The sequence below is a fragment of the Arachis ipaensis genome, chromosome B8 (assembly GCF_059453495.1).
Source record: "Arachis ipaensis isolate K30076 ecotype BB chromosome B8, ASM5945349v1, whole genome shotgun sequence".
Classification (NCBI taxonomy): Eukaryota; Viridiplantae; Streptophyta; class Magnoliopsida; order Fabales; family Fabaceae; genus Arachis; species Arachis ipaensis.
The window spans coordinates 1,731,419-1,751,288 of NC_142443.1; the positions used below are offsets into that span (position 1 = coordinate 1,731,419).

At 30.7% G+C, this 19,870-nt stretch overlaps 1 protein-coding gene across 1 annotated transcript; it reads left to right on the forward strand.

The window, feature by feature from the left end:
• Positions 1–12,071: 12,071 nt before the first annotated feature.
• On the forward strand, positions 12,072–17,640 carry LOC107612882 (beta-galactosidase 1). Its single transcript, XM_016314648.3, has 19 exons — positions 12,072–12,634; positions 12,777–12,872; positions 12,963–13,075; positions 13,183–13,249; positions 13,354–13,446; positions 13,605–13,748; positions 13,907–13,995; positions 14,094–14,199; positions 14,282–14,369; positions 14,623–14,741; positions 14,826–14,990; positions 15,164–15,342; positions 15,448–15,557; positions 15,721–15,830; positions 15,977–16,087; positions 16,171–16,281; positions 16,396–16,601; positions 16,690–17,026; positions 17,116–17,640. Exons 1-19 carry the CDS (start codon positions 12,452–12,454, stop codon positions 17,224–17,226), a joined length of 2,538 nt encoding a protein of 845 aa, XP_016170134.1. The 5' UTR covers positions 12,072–12,451; the 3' UTR covers positions 17,227–17,640.
• The last annotated feature ends 2,230 nt before the right edge of the window (positions 17,641–19,870 follow it).

Sequence of the window (19,870 nt, forward strand, 5' to 3'; positions counted from 1 at the left end):
TTTTTTGGGTCATACAACACACACACACACACACAAACCTAACAACTACACTAGGATTCTAACTTGGTGTGGCTTCATTTGTGGCAAACATCTTTGCCACTACATCACATGTCTCAGCCACACTGATGTTCCTCACTTGAGTCATTTCTCTTTTCACAATAATTGAAATGTAGGAATAGCTGATAGATGGTCATGGTGGTCCAAGACCATGAGAAAGAGATAGTAGCATATGGTTGGAGCCTCTTTCTAAAGAAAGCATAAAAAGTGTTAAACACAACAGGTCACAGCCCACCCTACTAGTCTAATCGGATGTAGTATTATCCCTATTATCCACTTGTGTGGTTAATTGAACATGTCCCGTGAGTATGATGGCCCCATCTCAAGAACAATTCATTCATTAATTCGGCCTAATAAGGTCTCCAAAATTTTGAAGGCTAATGGTAGTTGAACAAAAACAAAAATGTACTTTGTCAACTGGGTCTATAGCTAGTAGCCACATTCACATTCACATTCACATTCAGGAGCTGTTTGGTCCCAGACAGGATTAACCGAAAGAGGGCATCAAGATTTTAACAAGTACATGATATTCTCATCACTTATCAGGCTGCAGATAAAGAGTATAGAGTACACATATTCTTAAAATGTAAATAAACTTGGGTTAATTTAGTAGTCACTTGTTCGCTTAAATAAATGCCGAGAGTTTGAATTCCGTCTTGGATATATAGTAATTCATTGTCTAGTGGCAGATGATAAAATGGAATTTAAATCTGCGATATATATTAAGTATGATTTGTTTTGAGGTACTGGGACAGAGATTGGAAGACTGAGACTCAGTATCATGTTTGTTGGCTTAGAGACTGGTACTAAAATTTCTGTCTTTGTCTCCAAAATTTCAAAATTTCAGTACCTCCAAAAAGTAGGGACACAGAGGACTGAAATTTTTAGAGATAGAGACTGAAATTTTAATAACATCTTATACCTAAAATATTCTCATTTCAATTAATTAATTTCAATTTTACCCTTTGTGCAAATTAAATTAGAGCTTTATTCTTGTTTCAATTTCTGCCTTTCATTTTACATCAAACAAAATACTGAGATTTATTTCAATCTCTGACTTTCAGTCTCTGTCTCTCAGTCTCAGTCTTTCAGTTTCTGTCTCTCCATCAAACACTATCTAATATTGACTTATCTTCTCATATATGTGAGCATAGAGTAACATCGTGTGCATGATTACTTGCAGTAGAATAATGGTTTGATTTTGATCAAATTACTATATATCATCACGAGTATATGGGTGGAAGATTATTGTTAAATAACGTATAAGTATCAGATAATATATGTTGATGCTGATGTGTATCGGTCTGAAAGGGAACAAAGAAAACGAGTTGGTGATTGGTGTGGCATCACATAATAATGATGCATGATTATGAATTTCTGATAGTAACATTTCATGTCTTTTGAAACCAACCAACTATCAATAATAATAATAATTAAAAAACACATTAAAACTATTCATGGTCACTACAAGCTTTCGAGTAACTTCATCAACTTAATTATATTATTGTTTCGGCATCAAGGAAACTTAGCACAACTCCTCATAGCACTTCAAAAGCAAACAAAAAGAGGAAAAGAAATAAAGTGATAAAGTGATCATTGCTTTTAGTTTGAATATTATTCAATCGAATGATGATCATTTCAAAACTAGCTAGCACAATCTTGTCACTAACAAAGCGTTTGCATGCACGTATTTTATAGAAAACTTAGAGTTTAAGTCTTTAAGACTTATTAGGAGTTGACTACTCTACCCTCTGTTGATGAACAATCTTGCCGTTTTAATTACTTAATGTGAGTACCCATCAATGATACCATAGTCTTTATAATTTGATGCTTCTATATTCTATAAAATAACGTGGCAAACACCATCATGTTTATGGTTTATGACCATATAATTTGCCGCGTTGAACTCGATCCCTTAGATTTTTAAAATAATAAGTTAGATCTTTTAATGGTTCATTAATATAACTTAAGCAGTATTTAATAATGAGCCATTAAATCTCAATGATTAACGGATACATTAGTGGAGATTGTTAGTTAAATACCATACTACTAATAATAATAACAATAAGACACATTTGTATATAATAGCTTGAAACTTCAACAAGTTCAGAAGAATTAATGAATTATTATTGAATAATACAAGTAAATGTTTAATTATATATTTTGCATCCGGCTCTAGAAAAAGTCAATAATAGAGGGAAGATATGGATTAGAATTGTTATTGATCTATCATCTTTGATGAACATATATGTCCATATGCATATGCACTTTTTACAGCCCCACAACATTTTAGTGACCATAGTTGTTACTTGTATTGGATTTAATTAACATTAGACCCTACCATATAATATATATCCAATAACAAATGATGTTGATGACTGAGAGTGTTGCAATCAAATGGGTAACGCCAACACAAAATGTATGTGGCAATCTCATCCCTTTAAGTTTGAGATAACTACTTGATGGATGTGCATGGCTTCACTACCTCTCTCGCCCTAACTATTTGGCTTTTTCATATATACTTTGAGAAATGGTATTTGCAGGAACAGACGATGACAGATGATGACAGATGACAGATGACATTCTTAGCTACAAGTTTACAAATGGTATTTAGAAAGGACTGGTGCCTCCTAGAGTTGAGTTTTTTATTTGATTTGTGCTAGTAGGTCGAGTTAATACAAAGGAGCGGTTGAGTCGGTTCGGCATCATAACCCAGAATGATACAGCTTGTGTGATGTGTAATAAAGAAGTTGAATCTGTGCAGCAATTGTTTGTTACGTGTGAGTTTGCGTGGCAAGTCTGGTGTGCGTGGTTCGCTCGTGGGCCGGACATGGTGCATCCCGGGGTCCATAAAAGAACTCTTTGAGAGCTGGAAGACGATTCTTATGAGAAAAGACGAGCGCAAAATATGGTTAGTTGATTTCTTCTCAGTTATATGGAACATCTGGCTGTGTAGGAATGAACGTATTTTGTTAGAATAAGACAACGGCCGTGGTGGATTGCATTGCTAGATCACTCTGTAGTTTGAGGGATTGGTGTAAAACTAACTCGTGTTGTTGATGGCTATGCTGAAGATGACATAAGAGTTGCTTTATCTCTTTATTTTCTTATTATTGTATGCTCCAACGAGTGTGTTGAGCTTGTTTGTCTTTCAAAAAAATGTTACTCTTCTGGACAAAAATGGCATGACGAGACTATGAATAAATGAAAAAACTACGTTATTAGTTAACAATTAAGTTATTAAGATTAATAAAGTCATTAATTCACAAAATTGTCAAATTATAACATTAAACGTGTATATTAAAAGTCTAATAACAGTTACATCGAAGAGATATAATAAAAAAAAAGAAAAATTTAATAAAAAAGACACTGTTCATTCTATGACCTAAAATACTACTGATTTGAGTATTGGAGTGTTTTGCATGTTGTCTTCTCGACTTAATTCTAACATTGTCAAATTAATTTCTGAATTTTTCTAGCTCGTAACCTCACCAAAAATACGAACAATTACAATGGATGTTGATGCCTAGCTATGTCATGCAAAAGTGTCATTCTCATCTTGGTGTGGCCCTGTTCTTCTTTTATTCTTGCTTGTATTTTTTGTGTGCTCTCTTTTATTCATTTCTAATTCCCATATTAGTAAAGTCATGTACTATTCATTCTTTGTCTCTGCACCTAAATTCCTAGCTATAATAATTCAAAATAAATAAACAAATAAAATTAGGAGAATATCATTATTTCTAACTATAAAAATTAAGTACTTACAACAATTCTGATCATAAAAAGTATAAACAAGGAAAAAAAAAGTAAACAGAAAAGCATGGTTCCCTCTCAAGTATTTGAATTTCAAAATATTACAATTGGATCAAACTCTTTTAACATAAAAAGTTAATTAAAAAAAGTCTAATCAATTTTAAACTAAAATAATAAAATTCACACATAATAAAAATTATAAATTCAATGGCCTTTGGATTTTCGAACATGACGAAGGAAACGTGAGTAATGCACTAAATGAGAAATGCAAAATTCCAACTACAATGAAAAATGGGCTATGGGGCTTAAGGGCCCATTTTGGGACCATGTGCCTAATATATATATATTATGCTTTTGAGCTAAAACTGTAATTTTCGTTTGAGTGCTTGAATGGAGCTGAAAAGAAACTATGAAAGTGTATTTAATTATTGGAAAAGTATAGGTACTAACATATTATCTGCCAACTTCTGTCAACTCTTATTTATAATTGTGTTTCATGGAAGTGTGTTCGTGGATGTGTCTAATAATTAATATATTTTAAATACATATATAAAGAGACACATCTAGAAAATATATTTATAAAGACACTTCTATTAAACACAACTATAAAAAAAACATTTTTATTAGACACATCTATAAACACACTTCCATGAAACACAATTATAAATAAGAGTTGATAAAAGTTGGCAGATATGCTGTTGATAAGGTAGCGGAAACGTTAATTATTTATGTAAAGACTCATTACTAGAGACCAGAGAAGAAAGAAATGGACACTATTAAAAGAAGAGCGGCGTCTGCTTTTTCTCATTAAAAACTATAACATGTAGAAAATAATACCGCTCGTGCACTTTGAAACATAATTATTGCTCTTTAATTTTTATTTACTTTTTAGCCTATTCAAATTCGATAAAAATTCACTTGCAATTATTTTTGTATGAAATTGATAATTAATGATTAGATAATTTAATATATTTAATTAAATTATCATCTAATAATTTTTAATTATTAATTTTATACGTGAGTTTTTACTTTCGAATTCAATTAAATCCCACTTAGATGACTTTTGGTCGTATTTAGTTATTTACTATTTAGATGGATTTTTATGAATATATGTAATTTTTTTTTTCAGAAATAGGTCATATTCTAAATGTGAGAATTTTATTAGTAAATCCGTTATCATCCCTTTGCTTTACAATTAAATTAAATCTTAATATTTTATAGGAACATGTACAGACACAGACATAAGGGAGAGGGGAGGCTTCGTTTTCCCAACTTTTCTTTAAAAAAAATTAATAATAATAAATTATTAAATATAGTTTAATTTTTTAAAAAAATTATTTAATATTTAGTTTAACATAAATAAAAGTCCAGTCTAATCTAAATATTAATAATTTTTTATATCTAAAAAATAAGTAACAATATTAAAAAAATTTGAAAAAGATATTATTACTATTATTTTTTAATTAAATAATTTTTTTTAAATCTCATAAAGTAAATTTTTTTTTGTGACCGTTTTTCTTAATTCATTTGATATTAGTTCTCTCTATTTTAATTGCTACAACTGAAATATCTTTTTCAGCTATAAATATTGTAAAAAATGACTCATAAACAAAATGAAAGATGAATTTCTCGCTAATTGTCTTTTAATTATATTGAAAAAAAATTGTTAAAAAATTTGACATATATTCTATTATCGATGAAATTTATGATACGAAGAATCGAACATTTTATTAGTAAAAAGTATACACATATTTTTTACACTTCAAAATATATTCTCTATCGATATATTTTTTTAATATATCTTATATTATATAATTTTTTAATATTATATATATTACTAACTTTCCATAATAATATTTTTGGATTCCTCCCTACACATGTAGAGCATTGCCAATGTGTTTTATTTATATATTTTAATTTTTATTCGTTGATTTATAAAAAAGCAATAAATAAAATATAAACTAAATTCCAAACATGCTAATATACATTGCATTTCACCAGGACGGCGCTAGATTAACCTTGAGAGAAGGGTAAAAAAAATTTACAGTGAACAAAGAATAAAATAAAAATTTTAAAGAGGGTTAAGCTAAAATTTATGTATGATTTGTAAAAAAAATTTAATGATTGAAGAAGGTCATTGTCCCTCTTGTGATATATGAAGCTCCGCCTCTACGTTACACATTGTTTTGTGGTTGTTTTATTTGAATTTTTTTTTATCGATCTTAATAGGAAGTGTCGACTAAACTTGTATCAAGATTTTAATTTGGAGAGATTCTTTCAATAAAAAGTAGATTTAATCTAAAAATTATTTAACATTAGTATTGAATCGACTTATGTCAAAATATTTGTGATAAATTGCAACACAAAAAAATAAATAAAGCTAAAAAAAATATACAATTAACAAAGTAAAGAGCTTGAAAATAAAATAATCAAAGAAAAGAAATAAGGTTATGTAAAAACAAAAATAATAAGAAGGAAAATAAATAAACTAAACAAAAAACATAAATGAAATAACAAGTGGGTTGAAGTTTAAAATAACATAGAAGGAAATTAAAGTAATAAAAATAAATTGAAACTTAAAAGAAAAAACAAAGGAAACAAATCAAATAATAAAAGAAGATTGACTTCAAACATTCACATGCATTTGTACTCTATTATCTTCTATCGAGTCAATTTTAAGTTTTATGCGGCGATAATGTAGTGTTCAAATTGAAATCTCTATTACTTTTACATTTCTCTTATTCATAAACCACAAGAATAAACTTATAGATTGTTTTTTCTCTTTCCATTCTTTCTATTCTTCAGGCCATGACAACTCTATCTTGACTCTTGACCATTAGAAATCCTGACTCCTAAATTTGCGTCCCACATTTTATCTTATCTTAATTTTCATGTCTCATATTTTATATAGTATTTTTGGATAAAACCACGTGTAATTGTTATATATTTCGACCTCAGAAGTTACTAACTCGATTTTCTATTTTACTTTTCACGTTCTATGATAAGTCGAACTCAGTGCTAATACTCTATGAAATAACTTATGTTATGACATTTCGACTTGGATTCTTATGGAGCAACTCGTGTTACGATCCTCTGATCTATACATTGATTCGTTTATTATGTGGGTCAAAACGACTATAGTCGAATTGTTTGTGATGTCGAATTTTGTACTAACAGTGATAATCTCTATAAAAATATAAAATTATAGATAATGTAATACATATATACTATAGAATAAACATCTCTTACAATAATTCTTTGAATTATAGAAGCATCCCATGTAATAGGTCCTCATCTGTGAGCATTGTTGCACACAAAATTATGATGTCATGAATTTTGTGGACCACGTGCACGTCACATGCTATCAAATAATTAGGGCACCGGCAATATTGGGCATGGTACTAATTCGTTTATTTAATTAGTTGTACTATTAGTAATTAAGCTTACAAATGGAGTTTTATGTGATGAAACCAATATGCTGGTAATGCAAAAAAATGAGCTGGCTATGCATTTATAGTCAACAAAATGGTACTGAAGGCAATGAAAATGTTGGTGCAAATGGCCAAGCTAGGGTCCACTTTTTTTTATTTATTTCTTTATTATTATTATTATTAGGTTTAATTACTTTTTTTTTTTTTTTGAAAAAATATAAGTAACCAACAATATTTTTGAACAATGTGTAAACAATGTGAATTAATAGGGTTAAAAGAGTAAATGTAATTAGTAGCATTAAATTAGGGTATAGTGTATTTTCATTTGATTGGTGGTTGTTCATGTTGTTCAAAATTTTCATTGTACCCCTAGCACTCCCCTTTTTTTTTTTACCAAATACTCGAACTCGCGACCTCTTAATTGAGTATGGGAAGACTATACCATTTGAGCTATAACTCATTGGCGGTTTAATTACTCTGTTAGTCCCTATAGTTTTGCGAAATTTTTAATTAGGTCCCTATACTTTTTTTCTTTTTAATTGAGTCATTGCACCAAAATATTTTTTTAATTGGATTCTTACACCTTTTTTTTTCTTTTATTTAGGTCCCTGCACTATTTTTTTTAGTTGGGTCCCTATAAAATTAAGCCAATTATTACTAAGAGGGACCTAATTGAAAAAAAATTAGTGCAAAAACCCAATTTTAAAAAAAAATATAAAGACCTAATTAAAAATTTCGAAAAACTATAGGACCAGTAATTAAACCTTATTATTATTATTATTATTATTTTGTTGAGTTAGAACTTAGAAGTTAGATTGGATCACAGCTAATCACCAACTATGTACTAAACTGTTCACAATATACACTAAAGGGAGTAAAGTACCTCTCCAACTTGAGATTACATAACCACCACATTAATGAAAGGTGAAATCAAGTGGGGAAAATGAAAAGGAAAGTGTATCTCTCAAGTTCTTGTTTGGCCTATATCATTGACGAGAATTCTAAAAGACTACATCATATATATGTATTTAAAAAAAACAATATTAATCTCATAAAATATAAAAATAAAAGCATGGATATAATAAGATATTAATGATTTAACAGGTATTATCGTGTTTATCTTATTAATATTTTATCATTTTTAAAGTTTAATTATTGTGTATTAATAATTTGTGACTATCTTAAGTACCTTGAGCTATATAAAAAAGATTTTGATGCAAGTTATTAAAAAAAAGTTGTCTACAAAATTTGACCAGTGACTACGAAACTATTTTTGTGGCTTTGTATGACACACGACATTGATTCTTTGGTTTCTCACCCTACAAGCAAGCAACCAAACCATCCCTCCAACTTTGTACTACAATGCTATGCATTAAATTTTACAACAAAAATAATGTTTCTAGCTTTAAATATATATAAAAATTAAAAACTTTTGCAAATGTTTAAAAATACTCATTAACAAAATTCTTGAACAATAAATGAAATCATAAAAAATTATTATCTGTTACTTCAGTAATCCCTTGTTCAATTTATATAGAAAATTGCCTTCAATTTTAATTAATAATTTAATATTTATAAATAACTAATCAATAACACATATAATATAATGCATCACATCTATTCATTTTATATAGCTAGTCATTTTAATTTAAACTAAACCATCATATTTATGCATTTTTTTTTTGATAGAAATCACAAGCCTTTTAATCCAAAGTTCAACCTTTTCTTTTTTAGTAAATTACCATTTCTTCTCACAAAAGTTGAAAACGTTGATATATCTACCCATAGAAAAAAGAAATTATCATTTGTACCCATGAAATATGAATTTCGCATAACAAAATTATTCAAACACTAAAAAATTACCTAAAATCCCTAAATTACACTTATCTTCACCATCACACCACCTCCTTCACCCAATCACCTTTCTAACCCTAACCCTCTTCACCCAGCCACCACTCCTCTTTCTCTTTCTAATCTCAAATGGTAATTTTGTTATGCGAAATCCATATTTCATGAGTACAAATGATAATTTAAGGATTTTAGGTAATTTTTTAGTGTTTGGATAATTTTGTTATGCGAAATCCATATTTCATGAGTACAAATGATAATTTCCTTTTTTCTATAGGTAGATATGTCAGCGTTTTTAACTTTCGTAGGTAGAAATGGTAGTTTACTTTTTTCTTTTAAAAATTCTAATAAATCTGAATACATGAATTAATGTGGTTGGGAAAGTTAGGTTGCTGCCTGCAGGTTGTTGAAAAAGCATGGAAAATAAGAGGTTGGGTACTTGCAATTGCAATGGAAACCAATTCAAGTTAAGTTGCTGATTTAGAGTTGATTTAATTAATTTATTTGCTTTGGTTGTGGGATTTGGAAGTTGTAACGGAAATGTAATCAGATGATGCTTATACTTCACATCATATCATAAATAAAAAGCACTACTTCTGTTATATATCGGTTCTTTAACTTCCCTTTCTCCTCCCACAAGTAACCATTGATTCCCTTAATTTAGCTTCATATATGCTCACTAATTTACCATAATAATGCACCATTTTTATACTCGTTTAACTTGAAAGATTCATTGGGTTAACACTAAAAGGTCAGATAAAATTAGACTCACAACAATCCATTTGGATTTATTGGAGTGATTAACTTATTCATATATTTAAATAATTTTTAAATGTTTAAATTTTAATTTGTATATATAATAATTTTATTGATTAAGAATAAATGTTTAAATAAAACTCAAATCTGTTATAAATTATTTGTTAATAAAAATATAAGCAGATACGGATAATTCGATTAAACCATTTAAATTCGATTCGACTCGATTATTATGAAATACTACTTAACGAATAATTGAATCTAATTAGGTAAAATTCAATCATAACCAACCTTAATTAATCTGAATATCAAGCTAAAAGATGTAAAACTCGACCCGATTGAATAATCTAATAACCCAACATATTATATTAGAAAATATATATATAACTTTTACTAACTGAATCCTAATTTCACTCGTGCCAAACCATAAAAAAAATAATTGTAATGTATACTTCATCAAATTTTTTTAAAAAATTTCTTAAAGGCATATAAAAAAAATTTTCATATTTTTTCTAATTTCATATTTAACATCTGATTATCCGGATTAAACCGTACCGACCCAACCCAAATTTAAACAATTAAGACAATTTCATAAAAATAAAAATTCAATTAAGTTAATTTTATATAAAATTGATAACTAAAAATTGTTAAATAATTTAATAAATTTAACTAAATTATTATCTAAAAATTTTTAATTATCAACTTTACATAAAATGAACTACACGTGAATTTCTACCACAATCCGAATTGAATTGGTTCTTGTATGAACAGGAAGGGATGAAGCGCGTGGATGAGGAACATAGGGGCGGTGAAAAAGGAACCGACCACATCGGGATTGGGTGGAGAATCTTTCTTTCTTCCTGTCCTCCAAAACTCGTTTTCGGGCAAACTTCCTCACCCAAACACGCCTTTAACTTTCAAAAAACATGTTAGAGCCCATTTAATGATTTAAATATCTTCGAAAATGGCAATTCATTGCCTTCGAGGATCAACCTATGTTTTATGTTCCCCGTCAACCCAGATTCTTATAAATTATTTAATCTACATTTTATAAATTTATACAATTTAGCTAAACAAACTATTTTTTTATTTTGATATTGTATAGCAAGTGTGTGAAACACATACATATTGGACAATATGTCTTTGCAAATGATACTTTTAGAATAAAAAATATTTTTTCTATAAAATGTTTAGTTGGGGGGTGTTTACTAAATTTTGTTGCCATAAAATAAATAATATATTATATTATATATAAACAATTATTTAAAAATAATAGTTATTTTATATTAAATTAGGTGTGAGACTAACTTAAAGTAATAAGTACAAAGTCAATAAAAATAATTGGCCATTTTTTGGATTTCATAAGGAAAACATATTAAACACACAAATCTTGACAAGAGCAACACTAATCTTTAGCTCTTCATAACAAATTTGGAGTTTAAAGTTTGAAGGTTTGAACATGGTGAGCACGGGTATCGGGTATCCGATTATTCGTTCGAATTCGAACCGAATCAATTAAATTAGTTCTAAAATCAATGGGTAATCAGGTCCAATTCGAACCAAATCGATGACTTTTGTTAGTGATTGATTCGGGTATCGATTTTGGGGGTGCGAAACTCGAACCAATCCGTGAACCCGATCATATATTAATTAAATAAAAAAAATAAAAAGATATATATGGCTTTTCCATTAGACAATGATTATTCATTATTAATATCTTTGAATTTTAATGAGTTTAATTTTTAATGTATTTGGTGTTTAACATGTTTGGATTATTTCTATTGATGTTACATGTTTATTGTACTTGTTGAATTTTTAAGATAAAAATTTAGTTTTTTTTATGAATTTCAAAGTCATCGGGTACCCAATTATTCGAACCGAACCAATCCGTTCTTAATCGGTTTAGTTTGGTTCGGGTACATATACAAAAAAATGCAAATCCGAACCAATTATATTTTGATCGGTTCGGTTCTAATTTTACCATAAATCCGAACCAAATCGACCCGTGCTCACCCCTATGTTTGAACCTCTTCAATATAATAACAATAATTAAAAAAAATAAAATCATACAAATACTTTTTCCCCAAACAAAAAAATTACAAATATTTAGTTGGGTCCACCATATATCCAACAGCACCTCCTCACTGTGTTACACTCCTCATTCCCCACTCCATTCACTTCACACTCTCTCTCTTTATATAAGTACATGCAAATAGCATTCATTTTCTTACTAAAATATTGTTCTATGTACTTTTTTTTTTCTGTTAAATTTAATCTAAGCTGCAGGAAAGAGAAAAGGCAATAAAAAATAGAAGGGGGCATGAAAATTGAAAGAAAAACTCAAAAACAGTGTCTTTCTGAAGTTCCCAACTTGTTTCTGGCTACCACTTCAATCATTCATTCACTGCAAATATAAGAAAAAGAAGGATTAAATAATAGAAAGATAGATAGCTCATAGAAGACAAAACACAAAAGTGTGAGAAAGAATCAAAAGCCATTTCCATGTTACTTCCCTTCTTCATTTGCTTAGAATAACACAACCTGCATTTGCTTTTGCTTTTTGACTTTACCAAGCTGAAGGGGGGAAGTGAAGGTCTTGTTCTTCAATGGTGAGCATGAGCTTCAAGCTCATAATGTGGAATGTGCTTCTTCCCTTGCTGCTCCTGGCATCTTCATTCTTTGTTTCTTGTAATGCTTCTGTGTCCTATGACTCAAAGGCTATCACCATTAATGGCCAAAGAAGGATCCTCATTTCTGGATCCATTCATTACCCTAGAAGCACCCCTGAGGTATTATTGCTCTCAGTGTCCTTTCTGGTTTCTGATGTTCTATTATTCTTTTTGCTCAAATGGGTACCTTGAAGTTTCTTCCTTTTTAGTGTTTTGTTTTATGGATTCCTGAGGTTCTGGTCTTTGCTTGTGGCTATTTCAGATGTGGCCAGATCTCATTCAAAAGGCTAAGGAAGGAGGTTTGGATGTGATTCAGACTTATGTTTTCTGGAATGGCCATGAACCTTCACCTGGCAAAGTAATGAAATAATTAGCTTTTGCCTTGTGTGTTTTGCTTTTCACTGAGTGATTAATGGTTAACAAGTTTTTCCCCCTTTGGTAATTGTAGTATTATTTTGAGGGAAACTATGATCTGGTGAAGTTCATAAAGTTGGTGCAGCAAGCAGGCCTTTATGTGCATCTAAGGATTGGTCCTTATGTCTGTGCTGAGTGGAACTTTGGGTAATGAAAGCATTGATTTCCTTTCCTCCTAAGAACATTGGCAAAATTATTCTGCACATGTTAGAACTAGAAATATCTTATAGCAGTTTTACCTGATTGGATTTTAGGGGTTTCCCTGTTTGGCTGAAGTACATTCCAGGTATCAGCTTCAGAACAGACAATGGCCCTTTTAAGGTAAGATAGGAGACATAATTGGAAAATGTCAACCTTTTTCTTCTCCATTGATGTCATGTGAGCATCTTCTAATTAATCTTGACTTTTGCATTGCCATGTTGAAGTTTCAAATGCAAAAGTTTACCACGAAGATTGTCGATATGATGAAGGCAGAAAGATTATATGAAACTCAGGGAGGTCCAATAATTCTATCCCAGGTATGTGCTTCTGCAATCCTCTACTAAGTCCAATCTCTTAATTTACATTATCTTGCAGACATCACTTATTTTTTTACCTTGTTTGTTACTTAGTCCAATCTTGGAGATTTGTATTGAGACTTTACATTTTACACTGGTGTCATTGACTCATTGTGCAGATTGAAAATGAATATGGACCTATGGAGTATGAAATTGGTGCTTCTGGTAAGTCCTACACTAAGTGGGCAGCAGATATGGCTGTAGGACTTGGTACTGGGGTTCCATGGGTCATGTGCAAACAAGATGATGCTCCTGATCCTATGGTAAGTTCAACCTAAACTTTATTTCTCTTTAGCATTCTCACCTAAGTGGGGATACTAAAAAGGGTTATATTTTGAAGCCTCTATTATTGCATTGTTGATGCAATGCTTTATAGGTTTTAGACAGCTTCTAAATTCAATGTGAAAAACTTCTTTTTCAGATTAACACTTGCAATGGTTTCTATTGTGATTACTTCTCTCCAAATAAGGCTTACAAACCAAAGATGTGGACGGAAGCTTGGACTGCATGGTATTGATTCCCTCTTTCCTGTTTATTATGTATTAGTAACATACAGAGGTAATGCCTGGTTTTTCATTTTATGACTCTTTACCTTTATGCTTTTGCAGGTTTACTGAATTTGGAGGTTCGGTTCCTTATCGACCTGCTGAAGATTTAGCATTTGCAGTTGCAAGATTTATACAGAAAGGGGGAGCATTTGTCAATTATTACATGGTAACTTAATTATTTGTTGGTATCAGTTTTTAGGTTCACCTTTTCTAAATACTCATCCTTTCTAACTATTTGTTCATTTCAGTATCACGGGGGAACAAATTTCGGTAGAACTGCTGGTGGTCCATTTATTGCTACAAGCTATGATTATGATGCACCTATTGATGAATATGGTAACACACAGCATTCAAATACTTGACATGAACCATAAATCCTTTGGTTTGTCTCATTATATACATTAGATTCCACAATAAGAAATAACTTGAAATTATTCATGTTTGACATCTATTAGTAGGTCCTTTTCTGGAGTTGCTTCATTCTTTCTCTTGTAGACTCTGTCATACTATATGTGAAGTTAACATGATTGACATAACACACATTTATACATTGGAGTAAATTGGACTATATTTTTCTTCCTATATGCAGGACTTCTCAGGCAGCCGAAGTGGGGTCATCTTAAAGATTTACATAGAGCAATAAAACTCTGTGAACCTGCTTTAGTTTCGGGGGATCCTGCTGTAACAAAGATTGGAAACTATCAAGAGGTATAACTTGATCTAGTAATGTGACAATTATCGATCCTGCGTGAGATGCTCTAATCAAAGTGAATTCCTATCTTTCATGTCCAGGCTCATGTCTTCAAATCAGACTCAGGAGCTTGTGCTGCATTCCTTGCAAACTATGACCCAAAATCTTTTGCAAAAGTGGCATTTGGGAATATGCACTATAACCTGCCTCCTTGGTCTATTAGCATTCTTCCTGACTGCAAGAACACTGTTTATAACACTGCACGGGTGAGCGGATCTTCTTTAGAATTATAATATAATTGAGATTTGATTAAAGAGACATACCAAGTATATATGATTGAGTGAATTAATAGCATGCTTGAAATAAAGAGAAGGATATCCTCTTTCAGCATATTCAAGTATAGATTTCAGTTGAAGTGAAGTTGCAAATATCTGTACAGGTTGGTTCACAGAAGGCACAGATGAAGATGACTCGAATTCCCATTCATGGAGGACTCACTTGGCAATCATTTAATGAAGAACCAGCATCTACTGATGACAGTTCCTTCACCATGACTGGCCTATTGGAACAGTTAAATACAACTAGAGATTTATCTGACTACCTTTGGTACTCCACAGAGTGAGTGACATGCAATTTCTTTCTATCACAATCCTTTGCTAGAAACTTAACAGATCATTCTGGTTTTTCCATATCTTAAATTTGTCTTGCTCCATTTCTTGCTAGTGTTGTGATTGATTCCAATGAAGGATTTTTGTGGAATGGAAAGGATCCTGTTCTTACAGTGTTATCTGCTGGGCATGCCTTGCATGTGTTTGTCAATGGTCAGCTATCAGGTGAGCAGCATATTGCTGGTTTGTGAATTTTCGGTTATACTTAATTCATCATAAAACAAGTTAATGTAATGTATTTGATATTTGACAAATTAGAACATTGAATGGAATTAATATATCAGGGCTTCATCAAGTAATTTATGTGCATAACACTTGGTATGAACAGGAACTGCTTATGGAAGCTTAGAATTCCCCAAACTAACATTTAGCCAGGCTGTGAAGCTCAGAGCTGGTGTTAATAAAATCTCTCTTCTAAGTGTTGCAGTTGGACTACCGGTATGTTCTCCATCACACACTCGCGCGCACACATACACAAACGATATTGTCACATTCACCACCTTCATTTTCCACACTATGCCAATTTTCATAATCATGAAATGTATATATTACATAACTAACTTGTGTCTGTTCCTAACATGCAGAATGTTGGTCCACATTTTGAAACATGGAATGCTGGTGTTCTTGGCCCAATTACATTATACGGTCTCAACGAGGGGAGAAGGGACTTGTCTTGGCAGAAATGGTCTTATAAGGTTCTTTCTAAAACATTCATCATGCCATCTCTTTCTATTGCCTTATTTTGCTTGAGATTCACTTGAATGCTTGTTTTATTTAGATTGGTCTTAAAGGAGAAGCCTTGAGTCTCCATTCTCTCAGTGGAATTTCCTCAGTTGACTGGATTCAAGGGTCTTTAATTTCTCAAAGGCAGCCACTGACTTGGTACAAAGTGAGTATATCACAAAGCTTCTTTAGCCTTCTTTTCAGTTGCACTTGTTGAAAGGCTTATGATAACATCCTACTCTTTTTTTCTTCTTTTCTTTTCTTTTCTTTATTATTGCAGACTACTTTTGATGCTCCGGCTGGAACCGCACCATTTGGTTTAGATATGGGCAGCATGGGCAAAGGTCAAGTGTGGCTAAATGGGCAGAGTCTCGGTCGCTACTGGCCTGCTTATAAAGCATCAGGTACCTGTGATTCTTGTGACTATGCCGGAACTTACAACGAGAATAAATGCAGAAGTAACTGTGGGGAGGCTTCTCAAACATGGTGAGAAATATACATACAGCTTTCTCTGAAGTTGTATCAATGCTGTTGAGAAACTATTCACAAACTGATGGCTGGCTGGTAATTTCAGGTATCATGTTCCTCATTCATGGCTAAAGCCAACTGGAAATTTATTGGTTGTGTTTGAAGAACTGGCTGGAGATCCCAATGGCATCTTTCTGGTTAGGCGCGACATAGATAGTGTGTGTGCTGATATTTATGAGTGGCAGCCAAATCTTAGAAGCTACCAGATGCAAGCTTCTGGCAAAGCTGACAAACCTATTAGGCCTAAAGTGCATTTATCATGTGGCTTTGGACAAAAGATCTCGTCGATCAAATTCGCTAGCTTCGGTACTCCAGAAGGATCTTGTGGAAACTTCCATGAAGGAAGCTGCCATGCTCACAAATCATATGATGCATTTCAAAGGGTATTGCTTCCTTTCTTGCAGAATCTTCAAAAAAGTTCAATTTTTACTTTTACTTGGTTCATAAGTTAACAATGATTTTGTTGTTGCAGAATTGTGTTGGACAGAGCTGGTGCACTGTAACAGTGTCACCCGAAAATTTCGGAGGAGATCCATGTCCAAATGTTATGAAGAAACTCTCAGTGGAGGCTATATGTACCTGATAGTTCCATTATTGTTATGATTATTTTTTCCCCCTCAAATTGAATACAGGTTTATCTGGTGAAGTAAAAGTTCACACTTTGTTAGAGCAGCAGAAGACAAGCATTGATTTTGGCTTCTTCCAAAGGTGAAGTTGAAGAAACCACAACACACCATCTGGTTGAAAGCCTGTAGAGATTGCAGACATGAATGTGGATATGTGTATATACATTGGTGTTCTGCTTTTTAATTGTTATACAGAAAAGGTGAAAGATTAAGAAGATTTGGTAGATGCACACTGAGACATGCTAATTAAGTCCATGTGCAATTGTTTTTTTTTTTTTTCTCTCTTTTAGTGTGGAAGCCTCTTGCTTCCTGTAATATTATTTTCCATTGTAAGCTTCATTCATATATGATATTAGCTTAAAATTCAGTCATATTTCCCACCTCACTCCCCTTTTCTTTTCTTTTTTCAGGGTGTTTTCTTGGTACTATTTTCCATGATTTGTTTCTGCCTTTCTGGCCAATGCTAATGCTTTCAAAAAAAAATATCAGTATTCACTGAAAATTAACTTATTATTAGAGGTTAAAAAATAATATTCTAAATTTTTAAATTTAAATTATTGATCTAAAATATAATAAAAAAAAGATTTATTTAATTAATAAAGAATTTAGCATTCTTTATTTAATATAGAGTGTTTAGAGATAATTTTGTTTTGCATTATTGATTTTTTTTTTTTTTCGGATGGATTGGACGGCTCCAATTTTAGACATTATACAATTTTCGAATTTAGGTGCACTCATTACAAGGTATAAAAAATGACTACTAGACTAAGACTATGTGTGCTCTTTATATGGGTTTAGTTTGAGAATTTAATTTTGATATACTATAAAGTAGTTTTATACGTGCATTCAATTATTTAATTTCTCGTTAGTAAAAATAATTACTTTTTATATTAACTGCATAAATAATCATCTAAAAAACGGATGTGATTATACGATTGTGTAAAACACTTTATTGATTTGTGGGCTATTCAAAACTCAAAACTAATGTGACAGAAGTCAATTAACCAAACCCAAACTCATAGGATGTTCTAGACCAAAAAAAAAAAAAAACTCATAGGATTTGCTTCAAACTAAGTTGGGCCTTATCTTTTGGATCACAAAAAGGGGCATAGGAGAATTTGCTTATGTTGCTTTTCTATTGGGTGATTCTGATTATTTGGTGTCACAACTCATAACTCATGAGCATAACCGACCTGACACGTTTACACACTACAATGCATGATATGATATGATCCATTCCTTCAAAAGGTGGAAAAGATCTTCTTGTCTTTGTTAATGATTGGACAAATGCAAATCATTTTTCACTAACTTGTGGAATTTGTGCCTTAGCAGTCTTTGGATTAAATGCGAAATTATTAATGTAAGAGTATAAAATTATGTTTCCTTAAATATATATTATCCACTCACTAGTAGTCAAGATGCTGTCTCCTTAACTTCATCAATAAATTGCATCTAAATAATCATGTCTTTAAATAAAATTACAAAATCTTGATTGGACCTCTAACTTAAATAGGACTACTACTTCTATCCTCTTATGTATATTTTTTTTATATTTTCTACAAAACAATATTTATTTTCGTTGTGTTAATTCAAAGTTCAAACGTTAGTTTTTTTAAAGAAGAAAATAACCTAATGTCTAATTTTTTTTCCTTCTTTTGGTCACTAACTAAAGTCTGATATGTTGCTTTATACTATAATCAAAGACTTGAGCTGCCTTAAAATAAATCCTCTGAAAACCAAATTATTTATTTAAAATTTTAGATGACGAATTTAGGGTAAGTTACGTAAATAAATTAAATTAGTTTAGAATTTATGTAATTATAATTTTTTGAAATAAGTTATATATTTATTTTTTTAATGTAGTAAATTACGTTAAAATGTGTGCAAAATAGAAACTGCTATAAGATATTATGTTTCTTAAGGAATTACCAAATTAGATCATGTACAAATCTTTATAGAATTCAACTATTAATGTAAAAACTAAAAATACGCTAAATTTTATAGCGGTTTATGCATCGTCCAATTCTTTTAAAAATTGCGATATGCCGTAATAATTCCTGTTTTGCACACATTCCAATGTAATTCACTAAATCCTGTATTGGATTATATGTATATTGTAAATTCTATAACAGTTTACATAAATTAAAAAAAGTGCAAATATATAATCTGTTAAGTTATAATTACATAAATTTTAAACCAATTTAATTTATTTATGTAACTTATCCACGAATTTAAAAGCTAATTTGAGATAGATTTACGTTATTATAAATATATGATGAATTTAAATAATTTTTTTTTATCTTAAACTAGTATAATATTTTTTCTAAACATGAATTTTTCATAGACATATTCACTTAAGAATAAATCCAACTGCATCCTAATTTATAAAGACAACATAATTTTAAGATGTCAATATGTGCCTATATTTTTTTGTGAATAATCTATGATGTACCGACACCGATACGAATACAGGACACGATATGACACTGGATATGTTAATATACGAATTTTAAAATTTTATAAGATACGAGGACACTATACATATAAAATATATAATATTTTTTAGATAAACAGTAACGATATTTTAATATTTTATTGATA

What these genes read in the sequence shown, in the direction of transcription:
- LOC107612882 (XM_016314648.3), top strand. Translation starts at nt 12,452, where the DNA reads ATGGTGAGCATGAGCTTCAAGCTCATAATGTGGAATGTGCTTCTTCCC. An exon ending in ATGAACCTTCACCTGGCAAA is followed by an intron (nt 12,873 to 12,962) that starts GTAATGAAATAA and finishes TGGTAATTGTAG; the next exon opens with TATTATTTTGAGGGAAACTA. An exon ending in GTCCAATAATTCTATCCCAG is followed by an intron (nt 13,447 to 13,604) that starts GTATGTGCTTCT and finishes CTCATTGTGCAG; the next exon opens with ATTGAAAATGAATATGGACC.